This window comes from Procambarus clarkii, chromosome 6 (genome assembly GCF_040958095.1).
Source record: "Procambarus clarkii isolate CNS0578487 chromosome 6, FALCON_Pclarkii_2.0, whole genome shotgun sequence".
Classification (NCBI taxonomy): domain Eukaryota; kingdom Metazoa; phylum Arthropoda; class Malacostraca; order Decapoda; family Cambaridae; genus Procambarus; species Procambarus clarkii.
Window position 1 is genome coordinate 39891344 of NC_091155.1, and position 15318 is coordinate 39906661.

The window sequence follows — 15318 nt, forward strand, 5'->3', positions numbered from 1 at the left end:
GAAGAGATGCAAATGCAGGCAATGAGTCACAATAACGTGGCTGAAGTATGTTGACCAGACCACACACTAGAAGTTGAAGGGACGACGACGTTTCGGTCCGTCCTGGACCATTCTCAAGTCGATTGTAATGAGGACAGGTAGGGACAGGCAATAAATAGGCAAGAGAGAGCTGAGGAGGAAAGTAAGGTGTAGGGGATAGTAGTAATAATGAGAACTGCAGAAGGCCTATTGGCCCATACGAGGCAGCTCCTATTATAACTACCGAAGGAGATGGTAATAGGAATAAGAAGAGGATAGCAAGGGAGCTTAGGAGAAGACAATGCACAGAAAAAGGGAGGAGAAAGAAAAGGAAAGAAGAAAAAAAAAAGATAAATGGAAGGGGTAAGCTTATGTTAAGTCACGTTTGTTAGAAAGATTAGAGCATTTGAGTATATACTGTGAAAGTGAAGAGTCCACAGCAACAAAGCCAGGACTCAAGTTCATGTTGGGTACATTGTGTATAAGAGCCGATTCTACAAGATGGCGTCTGTGTAGAGTAGAGGCAGGAAAGATTATTTTGGAGGAAGACCAATCAATGGGATGATTAGAATCCCTCACATGGCAGAAGAGAGCATTGTTAGTGTCTGCAGACTTAACACTTCTCTTGTGTTCTTTAAGTCTGTCATTCAGTGTACGGCCAGTTTCGCCAAAGTATTGGAGAGGACAAGATGAACAGGAAATAGAGTAGACACCAGCAGCATTAGAAGCAGGAGCAGTGTGAACTAGATTACTACGAAGTGTGTTAGTTTGTCGAAAGGCGAGTTTAATGTCAAGAGATGCAAACTTTTATTGAAAAGACTCACCCAGAGAAAGCTGTAGTAGGCCATTGTCTTAATCTTTTCAATGACAATGTGATGCCTTACTACAGAGACAGCTTGCAAAGAAGGGAAAAACAACCTTCCATGGACAGATTTGTTGTGAGAAAATTGAGCAGTGAGCCACAACCAGGACCTAGTGGCATGCAGGCAAAACGTGCCAGGGAGTGCACACCAGAAAGGTCCTCACTGCCTGATGTTATAATGGAAGAGGACTCCCCTTCCAAACAGTAACTCCTCCTTTCCTTCCCCCCTCCTCACCATCTTCCATACGCCTACAGCATTCAACAGTAAGGTAAGTAATAACTTGAACATAGTTTTGTAGGTTTATTTAGATGAATTAGGTATAAAATTTAGTTTGACGTGGGGTTTTTGGAGTAGTCAGGAACGGATTAATTCATTTCCCATTATTTCTTATGGGAAAATTAGCTTCGGAATACGAGCTGTCTCCAGGAACGGATTAAACTCTTAAACCAAGGTACCACTGTATACAAAAGAATAGGGGTGGTAGGAGAAGAAAATATTAAAGTGTTCAATGAGGATCCACAAGGTCTTCTCTGAACACACTTTATTTTCTTCTTCAAGGCTATGGGTCCCTACACTTGCAACAGAGGGTACCACCTCTGTTGCAAGTTGCCGTGATGAGAGTTTGAACCTACGTCCGGGGTAGGTTCGTACTCTCATCACGGCCCTTGTGGATGTGTTCATTTGATGCATCACGCTATTGTGATTTGTGTGTGTACTATAACCATATTTATATCATTATATAAAACCAGGTGATAGTAACTAAAATCAGCTTATGACAATAAGAACATTAGCTTGGAGATAAACATATAAACATAACAGCAATTTAAGGAATAATGGGACTCCAGGGTATGTGAAGGTCTCACACTTGACAATTACACACCGTTATGTGATAATTAGGTTGGTGTATAATGAGTGGCATAAGAGTACGTATTTTCAATAGTGATATATTAGTTTGGTCAACTTAAAGTTTGTGCACCAGAACAGTAAATAACAAAGGGCCGAGGACTGCTCATTATCAAGTGCCTAGTTTAAAAGATTTACTCTTTGTATTTTAACACCATTAAACAAAGCATATGAATAAACCCAGTTGGATTGAATATTCAGCATCTTCCTAACAAAAAATGAATTAGAGAAATTCAATTAAAAAAAAAGATCCTGGCTGTGTTAGTGCATATTAGAGAGCAGTCCTGGCAGTACATGATTCACTTCAATGGCACCTTTAACAATCTGGCCCTAGGAGGTAACCAAGTTGGAGTCTTAATAATTTCACTTGTTCTCAAGGAAGAAAAAATAGGAAAAATATACATAAAATTCATATAAAAAGAATATTCCACAACTGATCTTACCTTAATTTTTTCATATGAGTGATACCTTTAAGGTGTTGCCTTGTAGGTGTTTCGCCGGTACAAGTTGACCCACAAATTGTGCAAGTCAAATGACTCGGGTCAAATTTTTCGCGTACCACAATGCCATTCTCTAATGCAGAATCTAATATGTCTGAAAGAAAAAAATATGCCCATTTTTTTCTATTCCATCTTGTAGTTCATATCTTAACTATTACATACATTTAAAGAGTGGGTAGGCATCAGGCCAGAAGAAATAGGATCAATATCCAGATTCCTAGCATAAAGTGACAAAAATAGCAAATTCAGTTATACCAATCCTCTACAGTGCATCTTCACTCTAACAAACCCCGCTCTAGCGAATTCCCGGAAGATCCGAACAAATTGAATTCGGTACTAAATGTCCAGTGGAACATACACATGTTCGATAGAAAGGATTGTACGTCTAAGCGGTCACCGAGACCGTGCATCGGAGGTGGCGGTCGTCAACTATGGTTCGCCAAAGTGTAAACAGTTATACAGTGTTTTATTATGCTTACACATTGTTTCTAGGGAGAAATGGTTGAAGGATGATAAAATGGTGTCAGGGGTCATTGGTGAGTTGTTGTCAGGGGACAGTGGTGTCAGTAGTTAGGGTTTATTGTTAGGGGCAGTTATTCTCATGGGAGGCAGGTTGTCAGTGGTGGAAGTTGTCAGGGAAGAAGGAGTAATAGTGGCATCAGGGGAGGCAGAATGTGTCAGTGGAGAGCTCTGGCCTGAGTTATCATCTAAATGTCAACACGTGGCTGGCGCCGCCGTGCTCCACCTCGATAGTGAGTGAACTGTCTGCTTTTCACCAAATAAGCTGAGAAAATGTTACCATTTCAGTTGTTTGTAACACACAACTCTATCATATTCCATAGTCAAAATGAAGAATTCATAATAAATGGTGGTGTCAGTGGTGAGGGGGATGTATTAGAAGGGTGGAAAGGCATCAGAGAAGGAGGGCGAGTGGAGACTCGTCCACCAGGTCGGGTCAGCTGACTGCTGCACCACGTACCTACCTCGATACTAAGCTCACTTGCTGCTTTTGACAAAATTAGGAGAAAGTTTTATCATTTCTGTGGCTTGTAACATGTCGCTCTACCATATTCCATAGTCAAAATGAAGAATTCATAATAAATGGGGGTGTCAGTGGTGAGGGGATATATTAGGGAGTTAAGGAGGCAGCTAGACTCTACGCAGTCAATATCGTCTGACTCTGGTCAAGATCTGGGTCCAGGGCCTGGCCTGGCCTCTAAGCCGTCAATATTGTCCGAGTCTGGTCAAAGTCTGGGTCCAAGGTCTGGTCTGAGGTCAGGCCTGGTCTGGCCTCTACGCAGTCAACATCGTCTGACTCTGGTCAAGGTCTGGGTCCAAGGCCTGGTCTAGCCCAAGGCCTTATCTGGCCTCTACGCAGTCAACATTGTCCGAGTCTGGTTAAGGTCTGGGTCCAAGGCCTGGTCCAAGGCCTGAAGCATGGTCTGGCCCATGGCTTGATCTGACCATCACTCAACCCCCCACCCCCTCTACTGCCGACAAGCTAAAATCCCTCCCCCTGCCACCGACGGCTCGCCAACTGTTCCCTTCTCTTGTCAGTTTGTTGAGAAAATTATGTGATTTTGCATCAGTTTGTTGAGAAAATTATGTGATTTTGCATCAGTTTGTTGAGAAAATTATGTGATTTTGCTTGATTGAATCCAATAATGCTCATATATGTAGCATTTGTATTCCAAATTGTTTGTAGTGATTGTTCTATCAAATGTCAGTGAAAATGAAGAATTCATAATAAATGAATTTTTTTATGAATATTTATATACCTGTAGACTGATACCGTTATCTATTTTTCCATATGGTGATCAACCAGTCGGCCGAGCGGACAGCACACTGGACTTCTGATCCTGTGGTCCCGGGTTCGATCCCGGGCGCCGGCGAGAAACACTGGGCAGAGTTTCTTTCACCCTATGCCCCTGTTACCTAGCAGTAAAATAGGTACCCGGGTGTTAGTCAGCTGTCACGGGCTGCTTCCTGGGGGTGGAGGCCTGGTCGAGGACCGGGCGTCACCTCCGTCACCCATATGGCTCCTCCCAGCATAATCCTTTTGCTGTTATTACACTAATACACACATTATATATAAGTATCTACATTTGTGTTCACCATAGAGAACCACTGACCTGGTATGGTGAATACAAACAATAACAGGTGGCCACACAGTCAGTAAACGATGCTGTCTCCCCCTCCGTCTCTCAGCATCACTCCTCCCACAGCACTAATTATTACAACAATCCTGCTATTATCACAACCCTGGTTATTTATATCACAGTCATGGGTCATCTGTAATATTGTCATTGCTAAATAATAACAATTATATATTTATTTTGACATTTTTCGGCGATGCTGTGGTCACAAGCTGAACATCAATGCTGTTCGCTCATGCTGCGTGCGCCAGCCTTGGTTGCTCCAACAGTACTGTGCCTCTCACACTTGAGAATATTGCCCACGATTTTTTTTTTTAAATGGCATCTGTTTACAAGAGCCCTGAGGAAGCTACTGTGAACCCCGTGTAGCCGCGGGCCATTTGAATCAGGCCTGGCACCCTATGGCGTATATATACGCCATGCGCACCATGGGACATGTTACTCAGGGCGTATATATACGCCATGCGCAGTTTAAGGGTTAAAGAGAACGGCGTGGCAGTGAATCATCGTGGTAAAACAATTGTATTATTGACACGACGAGTATAATCGACGTAGTTTTTATATATGTTGCCGGTCGAACGCATCCTTATGTGACCTTTAATACTTATGTTCTTATAGAACATTCTATTGCGAGCACATTGGTACAAAAATGAAATACATACATCGACAAATAATGTCAGGACAGTGAATTGAATATACACTTTTCAAAGCGAGTTTCGCCGATATGCCGCCGCGGGTAACACTTCGGCCACTTCCCACACTGTTTTGGGTGGGCTACGACATTGAATCTATATTTATATGCATATGTCCGTGTAGAGAATTTTATTGTGATTCCAATGATACCACAATTAGCGATGTAGGACAACTGTAGGCTTCGCAACCATTAAGAGAGTGGAAACATTTTGTTGCTGTTTGGCGCTCTCGGCTAGTGATCTGAATAGTTTTTTATTTGGTGTTGATAATCCTTATGCTTTGGCGGCATTTTATAGATATGTTCTTATAGACAATTTTATTGCGAACACAGTGATACCAAATGTAAATACGTGCGCCTTCAAATATTGTCAGAACAGTCAAAAGAGTGTACACTTTTTCGGTCTTACCGCGTAGGCGCGCGAAGCGCCGAGAGCATCTAGGGTATGATTTTTTTTGAACGCCGAGAGCGCGAAAGTGTTAAGAGCCAAGATTTTCAAGGTTCCACTTCACTCTTCCATACACACAATATTCCACATTTACACAAAACAAACAAATTATCCTCATTGAATATTAGCAACTAACCTCTGGAAGGCGATGTGTTATCTTGTGATTTAGGCAATTTCAGTGCACTTTGTTCTTGAGAGGTGTTGCCTGGGTACGATGACAAATCTTCCACTCTCCTATGCCAACCACTCCTGGTAGAGAAACAAGGTAATACCTTAAATACTGGACTGAATACAGTATTGGCAAGCAGTACCAACAATGAGGGAAGGCTTGGGAAGTGCACACTTTACCTATATGATACCCACCACCCTAACCCCTGGAAAACACACTGGCAACAATTTTAAGTTATAGTAAGACCAGAGGTCTTTCAGACCAGTCATAGTAACAAATGATATATATATATATATATATATATAAAAAGCCAGTGTTGAATGTAATGAAACGCCATTTTCTAGGCGAGTCCCAGAGGCTCCGCGGAGCTATCCATGGCTGACACACACGCACAGAGATCACAATAACGTGATGCATCAAATGAATGCAAATCCACGGCCCTTGTGGATTTGTTCATTTTATCCATGGCTGATATGGATACCTTAACTATTTTGCATCAGTCGATGTGGGTCAAGTTCTAGGCCTACCGGGGACCACGAGCCAGAACCTGGCCCCCTCAGAGAGGCACGAGGAGCAATGGCCCATAGAAATGCACAAGTGATTTGGAGCATTCTAGAACTGCCATCGACTGGGACAGGCACCCAGAAAGGTAAGCGCCACAAAACCGACCCCTATTCTGGTTAACAATGAAAAACATCAAACGAGTGGACAGAACTCCTCACAGGAAAAACGAGCATACAAGCATGACGTCACACGAGCCGTGCCGCATGTCAGCGCAGCTCCCCCCCTTTCCCCGGGAAGGGAAAGGTCGGAGCCCCAGACCTTCGCGCCAGTGATCCTCACCCCAGTTCTGAGGCTGGATATAAAAAATGCGAAAAAAACGCCAACCGGAGGGAGGGAAGGTTGCTGGGGCACCTCGGGGACTCGCCCAGAAAATGGCGTTTCATTATATTCAACACTGGTTTTCTGGGGGGGGGGGGGGGCCTACGGCTCCCCAGAGCTACCTCACCATAGATGAAAACAGAGGGAAGCAGCTGAGAGGCGGTCGGTGCTCACACCACAACACGAAGTCGAGACAACAGGCTGCAACAGCCGACCCAAAGCGACATAGCCAGGACTTAGCGCGACCACCAAAACAACCCGTGTGTGAGAGTTGGTCTCTCAAAATTCTCCCACAGGTGACTTGAATGGCTCATTGCAGTGCACAGTGCACCGATTTTGTGCACAAGCCCTCTCTCTGTTAACCCTGGATAGTAATCTGTCATGTTGGGTGTCCCCAGGATGCCCTCTTAACCAGGAATACATTTATAATACGGAGGTCGCCGTATGTCCAGGCAGGAAGTAGATACAGGGAAATTAAGCATACTTGCTACAGGGTCAGTGAGTACACAGGAGGTGCCAGCGTGAGAGAGTAGAGAGAACGCCAGCGAGGCGACAGACTGACCTCTGGGGTCAGCCTCAACCGGCGCAATGGAGAATAACAACTGTGACATGGTCGTGACACCTCTGCTACTGATCAGGGAATGATCTTCTTAGGTTATCTTGAGATGATTTCGGGGCTTTTTTTAGTGTCCCCGCGGCCCGGTCCTCGACCAGGCCTCCACCCCCAGGAAGCAGCCCGTGACAGCTGACTAACACCCAGGTACCTATTTTTACTGCTAGGTAACAGAGGCCTAGGGTGAAAGAAACTTTTGCCCATTGTTTCTCGCCGGCGCCTGGGATCGAACCCAGGACCACAGGATCACAAGTCCAGCGTGCTGTCCGCTCGGCCGACCGGCTCCAATATGATCAATATGATTGGTTCCCGCTCTTTTGCTGCAATGCCATTGGTCAATTGTAATCCCTTGTGTGTGTTCCACGAGATGCCCTACAGCCGCTGGCAAGTGCATTCACGTGAGAAAGCCCTTACACAGAGGACGTGTCTTGTTCTGTCTATCGGCCAATAGACTGAACACCGTCCATTCCTCACCGTCAAGTTAAACTCAGCATCTTTTCGATATACCAACGCTCGCCCAGAATTGCGATCGTGACTATATTGTTCAGAAGCCTAAGTGACAAATCACCAGAGCGAAACAAACTGGTATCAGGTAACCCCTGGTGACAAATTGAGATCGTTGTGAGTGACCTAGAGTGAACTAAGGAGTGCCGCTGCTTAAGTAACCTGTGTGTGACTTTTACCACAGTGTACCTACATGGTGACCATATAACCTACAGCCGTCAGCCACCACTGTCCAAAGCGTGTAGCTAGTACCTCATTACTTCGGTACCTCGAGCCACCAGCCTCACACCACGTGACGTCACCACCCTTACTCATCGCCAGTGCCACCAAGTGTGTGCGTGTGTCGGTTAGACATACAGCACGCCCTCCTGCGGGTACCCCCGTGTCAAGTACGGTTCGTGGGAAAGCCGGTCGCCAATGGTCTCATGTCATAACGAGGAAACCAGCTATCAGGCCACCTACGAGTTCTTGCATAAATGTGCCTGAGAGAGTGTGTGAATAAGAGAGGTGCCCTACCTGTAAGTACAAGATCTTGTCATTGTTTTATTGTGTCTGTCTGTGTTGATCTGAGGAATCAACCACAGTTCTCACTTTCTCATACCTGACTCAGGTATAGGTGGAGACACCCCAACGATGTATGTGTGTTTATCTGTGTGGTATCACGACATTACACTCGTCTGTGAATGTGAGCTTCACATACACCACACATTTAGTTATTGTGTGATATTATTATTGTGCATGTTATTGCCTGTCCCATTGACAGTGCATTTGTGATTCCCACACGAGGCAGTCTATTCCCGCACGAGGCAGAAACAAATGGGCAAAGTTTCTTTCACCCTGAATGCCCCTGTTACCTAGCAGTAAATAGGTACCTGGGTGTTAGTCAGCTGTCACGGGCTGCTTCCTGGGGGTGGAGGCCTGGTCGAGGACCGGGCAGCGGGGACACTAAAGCCCCAAAATCATCTCAAGATGACCTCAAGAATCAAGTATCCGGTTGGAACTCTTGTGATCCCTCTGCATACCGGCAATTAGGTTTGCCGTGTTAATGATTGGCTGTCAACTGTGTTAAGTTAGGTGTTTCGCCACGAGTGGATCCGTATCAATTAACCCGACGTCAAGAGTCTCGCTAATGCAACCATAGCCTTTCTGATGCCAATCTAAAGTAAATCCAGCACCCTTTGTATTAGTGCTGGATTTACATTAGTAAATCCAGCACTAATCCAAAAAATTGGAAGTTAGTAAATAAACTACTGTTAAGCTTTATGCGGTGTTTCCGTTGAACCACTTCTGAATACTGCCAACTATTTACTCAAGCCTTCAGCTCCAGGTGTCTCCAACACCGAGTTGCCTAATTCACTAAACTATAAATGTGATGAGGACCCTAGGAGTCCCTTAAAGTGTTAAATCATTGAGGAGATTCCAACGATCAACGTAGACCAGGACCAGGTGAGGCTAGTATGAGAACAGACCCTCAAGGACTAACTCGACCTTGCTCCCAGGCCCTGTATGATTGCTCTCGTATTTTCTCTACTGATTGACAGCTTCGTGAAGCGTCTGCCACATGTACATTGGCGACGTACGCATTGCAGTCGGGAAAGCAAAATAGAAAACCCCCACACCGTGTCCGAATGTCAGCCAAAGACATGCCACCCATGACAGCAGCAAGCGCAGCAAAGCTACGAACGTCAAGGGCACGGGGAGAGACCGCAGCCCGGCCAGACAACAGGACCCAGCGGACGACCGGAGAGACCCGAGCCCGAGAAGAGGGAAGGGAAACCAGATCAGCCCAAAGCACAGCCTAACCTCAGAGGCCAAGGCGCACAAAGAATGGCAGTGAGCTGCAACCGGACACAAGAAGCACCCCGGCCCAACAACCAAGCAGCAACAACCCCAGGGATCCCTCAGGAACCGAAGGAGCCATAACAAACCGAAGGGTATAGAGAAAAGAGCACCCTGCCCAAGAGCAGGACAGCGCAGGTGGAGCATGAACAGGCCAGAGGGGAACAATGCCCGAGACAACCCGCGAACGGTGCAGAAGGAACACCAAAACCGGAGCAAACCGAAGCTGCTGCGCCAGTGCCGCACGAGACAAGGCGACGGTGTGCAGCCAGAAGACGGCCCTGAATCACCACAAGAGAAGGACAAGACCACGACAACAAAGAGCGCAGTACACCTACGAAGACAAAAAAAAAGGACCACCAGAAAAAACCCATACCGCTGCGAAGACGAAGGATGCAGGTGGGACAATTTAAAAAAGTCATCTGACCACCAACCAGATGGTGAGAGACTCGAGTCAAATGTACCAGACCAGAAGACTCGAGAAGATTGAACCAGCCCCGCTACAAACCAGACCGACCACGTAAAAGTGGCGGAGCCATGGGAAAACCCCCTGGTGCGGACACCAAGCAAGTAGAAAAAGAAATCCCCAATCTAAGGCTGTCAATCACCCTAAATTGGATACCAAGTGACATTGGCATATATGGTAATGAAGAGCCAGACTCGCTAGCAAAAACTGCTACTGCTCTACATGTTGTACAGGTTAAAATACCTAAAGTTTTTCACAGATTAAGGAGCAAATCAAGAAGAAAATCCTCAATGATTAAAAGTAGTCACAGAGCCAAAATAGCGGAAGGAAAGCCCACTGCGATGTGGTGTGAACTACCACTGGGTACTCTTCTTTCAAGCCTTGCAAAAAGATATCCAGAGACGTTGCAGTAGCCATACACAGACTCGGACTTCATTACAAGTGCTGCTGGGAGGTAATAAACCCAATAGTTAAAGAGTCATATCTGTGGAACAGATGCAGAGGCACCACTATTACATTACTTACTGGAATGTGAAGCAACTGAAACCCTGTGCATCAAACTCAACATAAATTCAACGTGATCAGCTGCAAATTCCACAGCGACTACAATGATTAGAAAAGCAGTTGAAAAATGGGACACACTAGTAAACATTCTGCATCTACATCTGCCACCAAGATAATGTTATTAAAACAAGACTAAAATCAGTTCGCTAAAACAGAAGCGAAAAAGAAACAGGTAAAGGAGCCCCACCTCCATTTAAAAACTTTGACCCAAATATCACAGAAAGAAGGTTATCGCAAATAAATGAACTCTATTACGGGCTCACTATAACCAGTGCTACATGGACATTTTGTTCCGAGTACCTAAATCAAACCACAACACCAACGACGACGACGACTCGGTAACTAGAATACTCCTGGAGCTCTCTCGGGTTCTACACGTCTCCTTCACTCGATGTATTCACCTAGTTGTGCTTGCGGGGGTTGAGCTCTGCTCTTTCGTCCCGCCTCTCAACTGTCAATCAACTGTTACAACTACTATTTCCCCCCTTACCCCACACACACACACACACCCTCAGGAAGCAGCCTGTAGCAGCTGTCTTACTCCCAGGTACCTATTTACTGCAAGGTAACAGGAGCATCAGGGTGACGGAAACTGCCCATTTGTTTTTCCGGCGGTGCCGGATCAAACCCTGGTCCCTAGGTCCACATGTCTAGAGCGCTGTCCACTCAGCCACCACCCAAGACCTCAATGTGGTCTAGCTACAATGCGTGACGGTGGACTTGCAGCCTATTGTACAGAGTGTATAGTCACCCTTGTTTTTTCTTGAGCAACATTAATATTAGTTTTGTTTATTTTTGTGTGTAAGCCAAGTTCTTTTTTTGGTTTATTATTCTGTTTTGATTATTATTATTACAAGTGACCTCAAGTGACGAGCAGCCCCATCTACGAGCATTTCAGATAAGGAGCGAGCCCCTCGTAGAAAATTTGTCTCGATTGACAAGCTTCCGCTTGGTTAACAAGAAAACCACATGGTGCTTCCTAGCATTCCGCTTGTTCTCTCAAATTCTCGAATGCCTCCGATGACAGTGTTATTTTATCACGCAGGATAAGCATCACTGCATTTATTTGTGCTTTTCTTTGTGGTTTTGTGACTACAATTTGCAACCCACAATGTTGCCAAAGAAGCTGCTTGCTAAGTATAGTAATTTCACCCCAGCGGGGTGAAATTCATAAGGAGAGAGCCTTCTCCTTTACTATTCTACCTCTTCAGTAAGAGCGAAGAGGTAGAATAGCTTATTGACAGAGCTCGGGTGCATGGGGGAATTGTGTAAAAACCTGGTTTGTGTCTCGGAGAGCCTGCAGGATCCGTGGTAGGTCAAGTTGATTTCCTGGATACAATTATTATTCCATGTCGTAGCTCTGTCGATAAAGGCGCATCATGGATCCTCTCGAACGTAGGTTCGAACCCATGGTCACAGCCCTTGTGGATTTGTTCGTAAGAAAATTCACTTTCTTAAAGTGGTAGATGGTTGGGACAAGTTAGGTGAGAAGGTGGTGGGGGCCAAAACTGTCAACAGTTTTTAAGTGTTATACAACAGAGTGCAGGAAAGACGGGACACCACGAGCGTAGCTCTCATCCTGTAACAACACTTAGGTAATTACCTTAAGAAGTGATGTGGTGGAGGTAGACTCCATATACAGTTCCAAGTGAAGATACGATAGAACCCAGTAGGCTCAAGAACCTGTACACCAGTGATTGACAGTTGAGAGGCGGGACCAAATAGCACCAAAGACCCAAAACTCAACCCCTGCAAGCAAACCTAGTCAAGTACCTCTACTGCTCAGCAAAAAAAATGTATCATTTACTCGCTAAAATCTGTACTTACACAACCCATTGTACCCTCTTATACATGAATGAATAAATACGAATTCTGTTAGCTTAAGCATATTTGGGGAGCAACATGAAGACTAATAGTATGGATGATAAACTTTTAAACATAAAAATTTAAAAGCCATTAGCAGAGGACATAAGAGGACATAATTCAGAGCAAGGAACTCTATAGATGTAACACATAACTGATCCAGCACCCATTTTTTTTTTCCCCATTATACTGTACATGTACAGTAGAATCTAACTACACATATATGCTTACATGGATTTTCATTTGCTGGTGGTGCTAAGATAATGAGAAGAATTAATGACCTAAACACTTACCCTACCTTCCAAAATGACAGGACAAAATTGGCACATGGAGTAATAGCAAGATAATGGAACATAATGTGGACAAATGTTATGTAATAAAGAGTTCAGGATATGAGATATTTTGGGAGTGAATCTTGACCACAAACTTGTCGCAGACTATCATATAAAATCAGCGTTGAATCTAATGAAACGCAGGGGCAGTACTCACAGCGCGCTTAGGGAAGGAAGCCCATAAGTGCATGATGCCCCGGTACTGATGAGGAACCCCTGGCCTCCACGCAACACAAAAACACAGCAGTGAACGCCACAAAGGCAAACACCGCCTAGGAAACCGAGGCCAGACAAGCGTCTGTCCCGGTTGACATTAGCTTACGAACTGGAGTGCTTTGCAGCCGGCGCGGTGAGGCCCGGGGCCTCCCTCCCCCTTTCGGGAAGGTAAGGGCTGCACGGACGAGCGGCGCGGCAGTAGTGTGTTAAATTTACTCGTTTCCTTGGGATTGTAGGGAGTTCTATCTCTGTTTTTTTTTTTTGTTAGTTTCTTACTATGCGGAGTTTGTTTTGTTTTGCCTACCTTTCTGGGTGCCTAACCACGGTCGATGGCAGATAAGGAAAACCCCTAATCACAGATTTTTTTCCAGGGCCATTGCTCCTTGAAACCTCTCTGAAGGGGCCAGGATCTGGTGCTTGTCCCTGGTAGGTCTGAGCTCCATAGCTAATGTCCCGGTCTAATATAACATACAGTAGTCCGATATGCTCCAGGGAGCCGTAGGGGTTCCCCTAGGAAAAAAACATTTACATTTTCCTTGGTCTTACCTCATTTTCTTGAGATGACTGCTACCTTGAAGGTGCTGTTTCATAGGTGTTTCTCCAGTACAAGGTGTCTTACAAACTGTGCAAATTAAAGATGAGTCAATCCCCTCCGCTTTTGTAACAATGCCATCCTCTATGGCAGATTCTACCAAGTCTGAAATTAAACATGAAAAGTTACTTTTATTGTAACTTCTGATGTGCAGCTTGGCAAATAAATACATGTACTGTACAGTAATTACAATAGTCATTAAGATGAGGCCTTTCAAAAGGGGAAGAGAAAGATAAAACCAATCCATACTGAAGCAAAACATCTAAATGAGGGTAGGAATGAATGGTTTTTTTTTTCTACAAGGGGACGGAAATTGGTATTCTGCAAAATAGTACATGATATCAAAATCATAATGGAAAGGGGGGGAGAATAAATGACAAAGGGAGCGAGTGTAAACATGTGCCTAAAAATCTTATGTACCAACACAGATTGAATGAGATAAATACTATGGCTAAATAATATAATACAGCACAAGATGCCAGAGATTTTTGCACAATAGAAACAAAACTTGAGAATATTATTTTTAATAAGCTTGTATTTCCAAGGGGCTACACAACATGGAGAGAAGACAGAAAAATTTGATAAGGTGAAGGAGTTTCCATTCTGGTGAAAGAACACCTGAAGGTGGGAGAATTAATACTTGACAACTGATAAAAAGTTGACATAATAGCTCTGGAGATCTGTAATGATGACATACAGTGGAACCTCCAGTGATGTGCGCCTCAAAATACAAGCATTTTGAGTAACGAGCGTGCCGATCGCCGATAATTTGTCTCGTTTGGCGACCGCTCGATTGATAAACGAGATGACCACATGGTGTGTTCCCGATGCTTCTCGGACGCCTCCGACATTGCAAATAAATTATTTCCTGTGGGAGCCCCGTCAGCTTCCCGAGCTATCCAGGCTGGATGGATATGTATATCAGTCTGGCATCAGTCAATGCATGGAGTTCTCGCCTACCGAGGACCACAAGCCAGAACCTGGCCCCCTCTAGAGAGGCACGAGGAGCAATGGCCTATAGAGACCCCCCTGTGGTTGGGAGCATTCTATATTTGCCATCGACCGGGACAGCACCTCGGGCACTGGGAGGCACCCAGACAGCATGATGCACCCAGAAAGGTAGGCGCCCCAAAACAAATCCCTATTCTGGTAAAATTATTGCGACCGAAAGCTGAACAGGTGGACAGAATTCCCCAAACAAAAATCAGCAAACTAGCATGACGTCACCATGTCGCTGCGCTGCTGATTGCGTAACCCTCCTCCCCGGGAGGGGGAAGGGGGAGCCCCAGACAAATCCGCCGGCGACCCAACCTACAGTTCTTGCCTGATGGGAATCTGGTGGGGTCGTGCCTCTGGCTCTAGTTTTTCGTTATAGTTCTGTGCCTTGCGGTGTGGGCTGTCCCTTCAGGTGGTGCATGAGCCAGGAGTGATATTCCACAGAACTCGGGTTGCATGCGCCTAGGGTCGGCTTCCCTAGGTGCCCTGTAAGTACTGTCCTAGTGACTTGGGGCCACCTTCCACAAGTCACCTCAGGTTCTACCTCCACTGTGCCGTTTACTGCTCGGTATTTGGCCGCCCTTGGGGTCAGCTGGGGTTTTCTTACCCTTGTTTGTCTCTGGATAAAAGGTAGATTTCATCACTGGCAGGGGCGTGGGGTACTTGAGGTTATCTTGAGATGATTTTGGGGCTTTTTTTAGTA

The 15318-nt window shown here is 45.2% G+C and overlaps 1 protein-coding gene across 2 annotated transcripts in view; it reads right to left on the reverse strand.

Annotated features, from left to right (window-relative positions):
• LOC123754121 (uncharacterized) overlaps positions 1 to 15318 on the reverse strand; it is a 75080-nt gene that overhangs the window by 29500 nt on the left and 30262 nt on the right. For both annotated transcript variants that reach the window (XM_045736317.2, XM_045736319.2), the window contains 3 exons: positions 13574 to 13724; positions 5716 to 5828; positions 2228 to 2378 (listed from right to left, as the gene is read on the reverse strand). In XM_045736317.2, coding sequence (XP_045592273.2) covers positions 2228 to 2378; positions 5716 to 5828; positions 13574 to 13724 — 415 coding nt within the window. The remainder of the gene's footprint in view (positions 1 to 2227; positions 2379 to 5715; positions 5829 to 13573; positions 13725 to 15318) is intronic.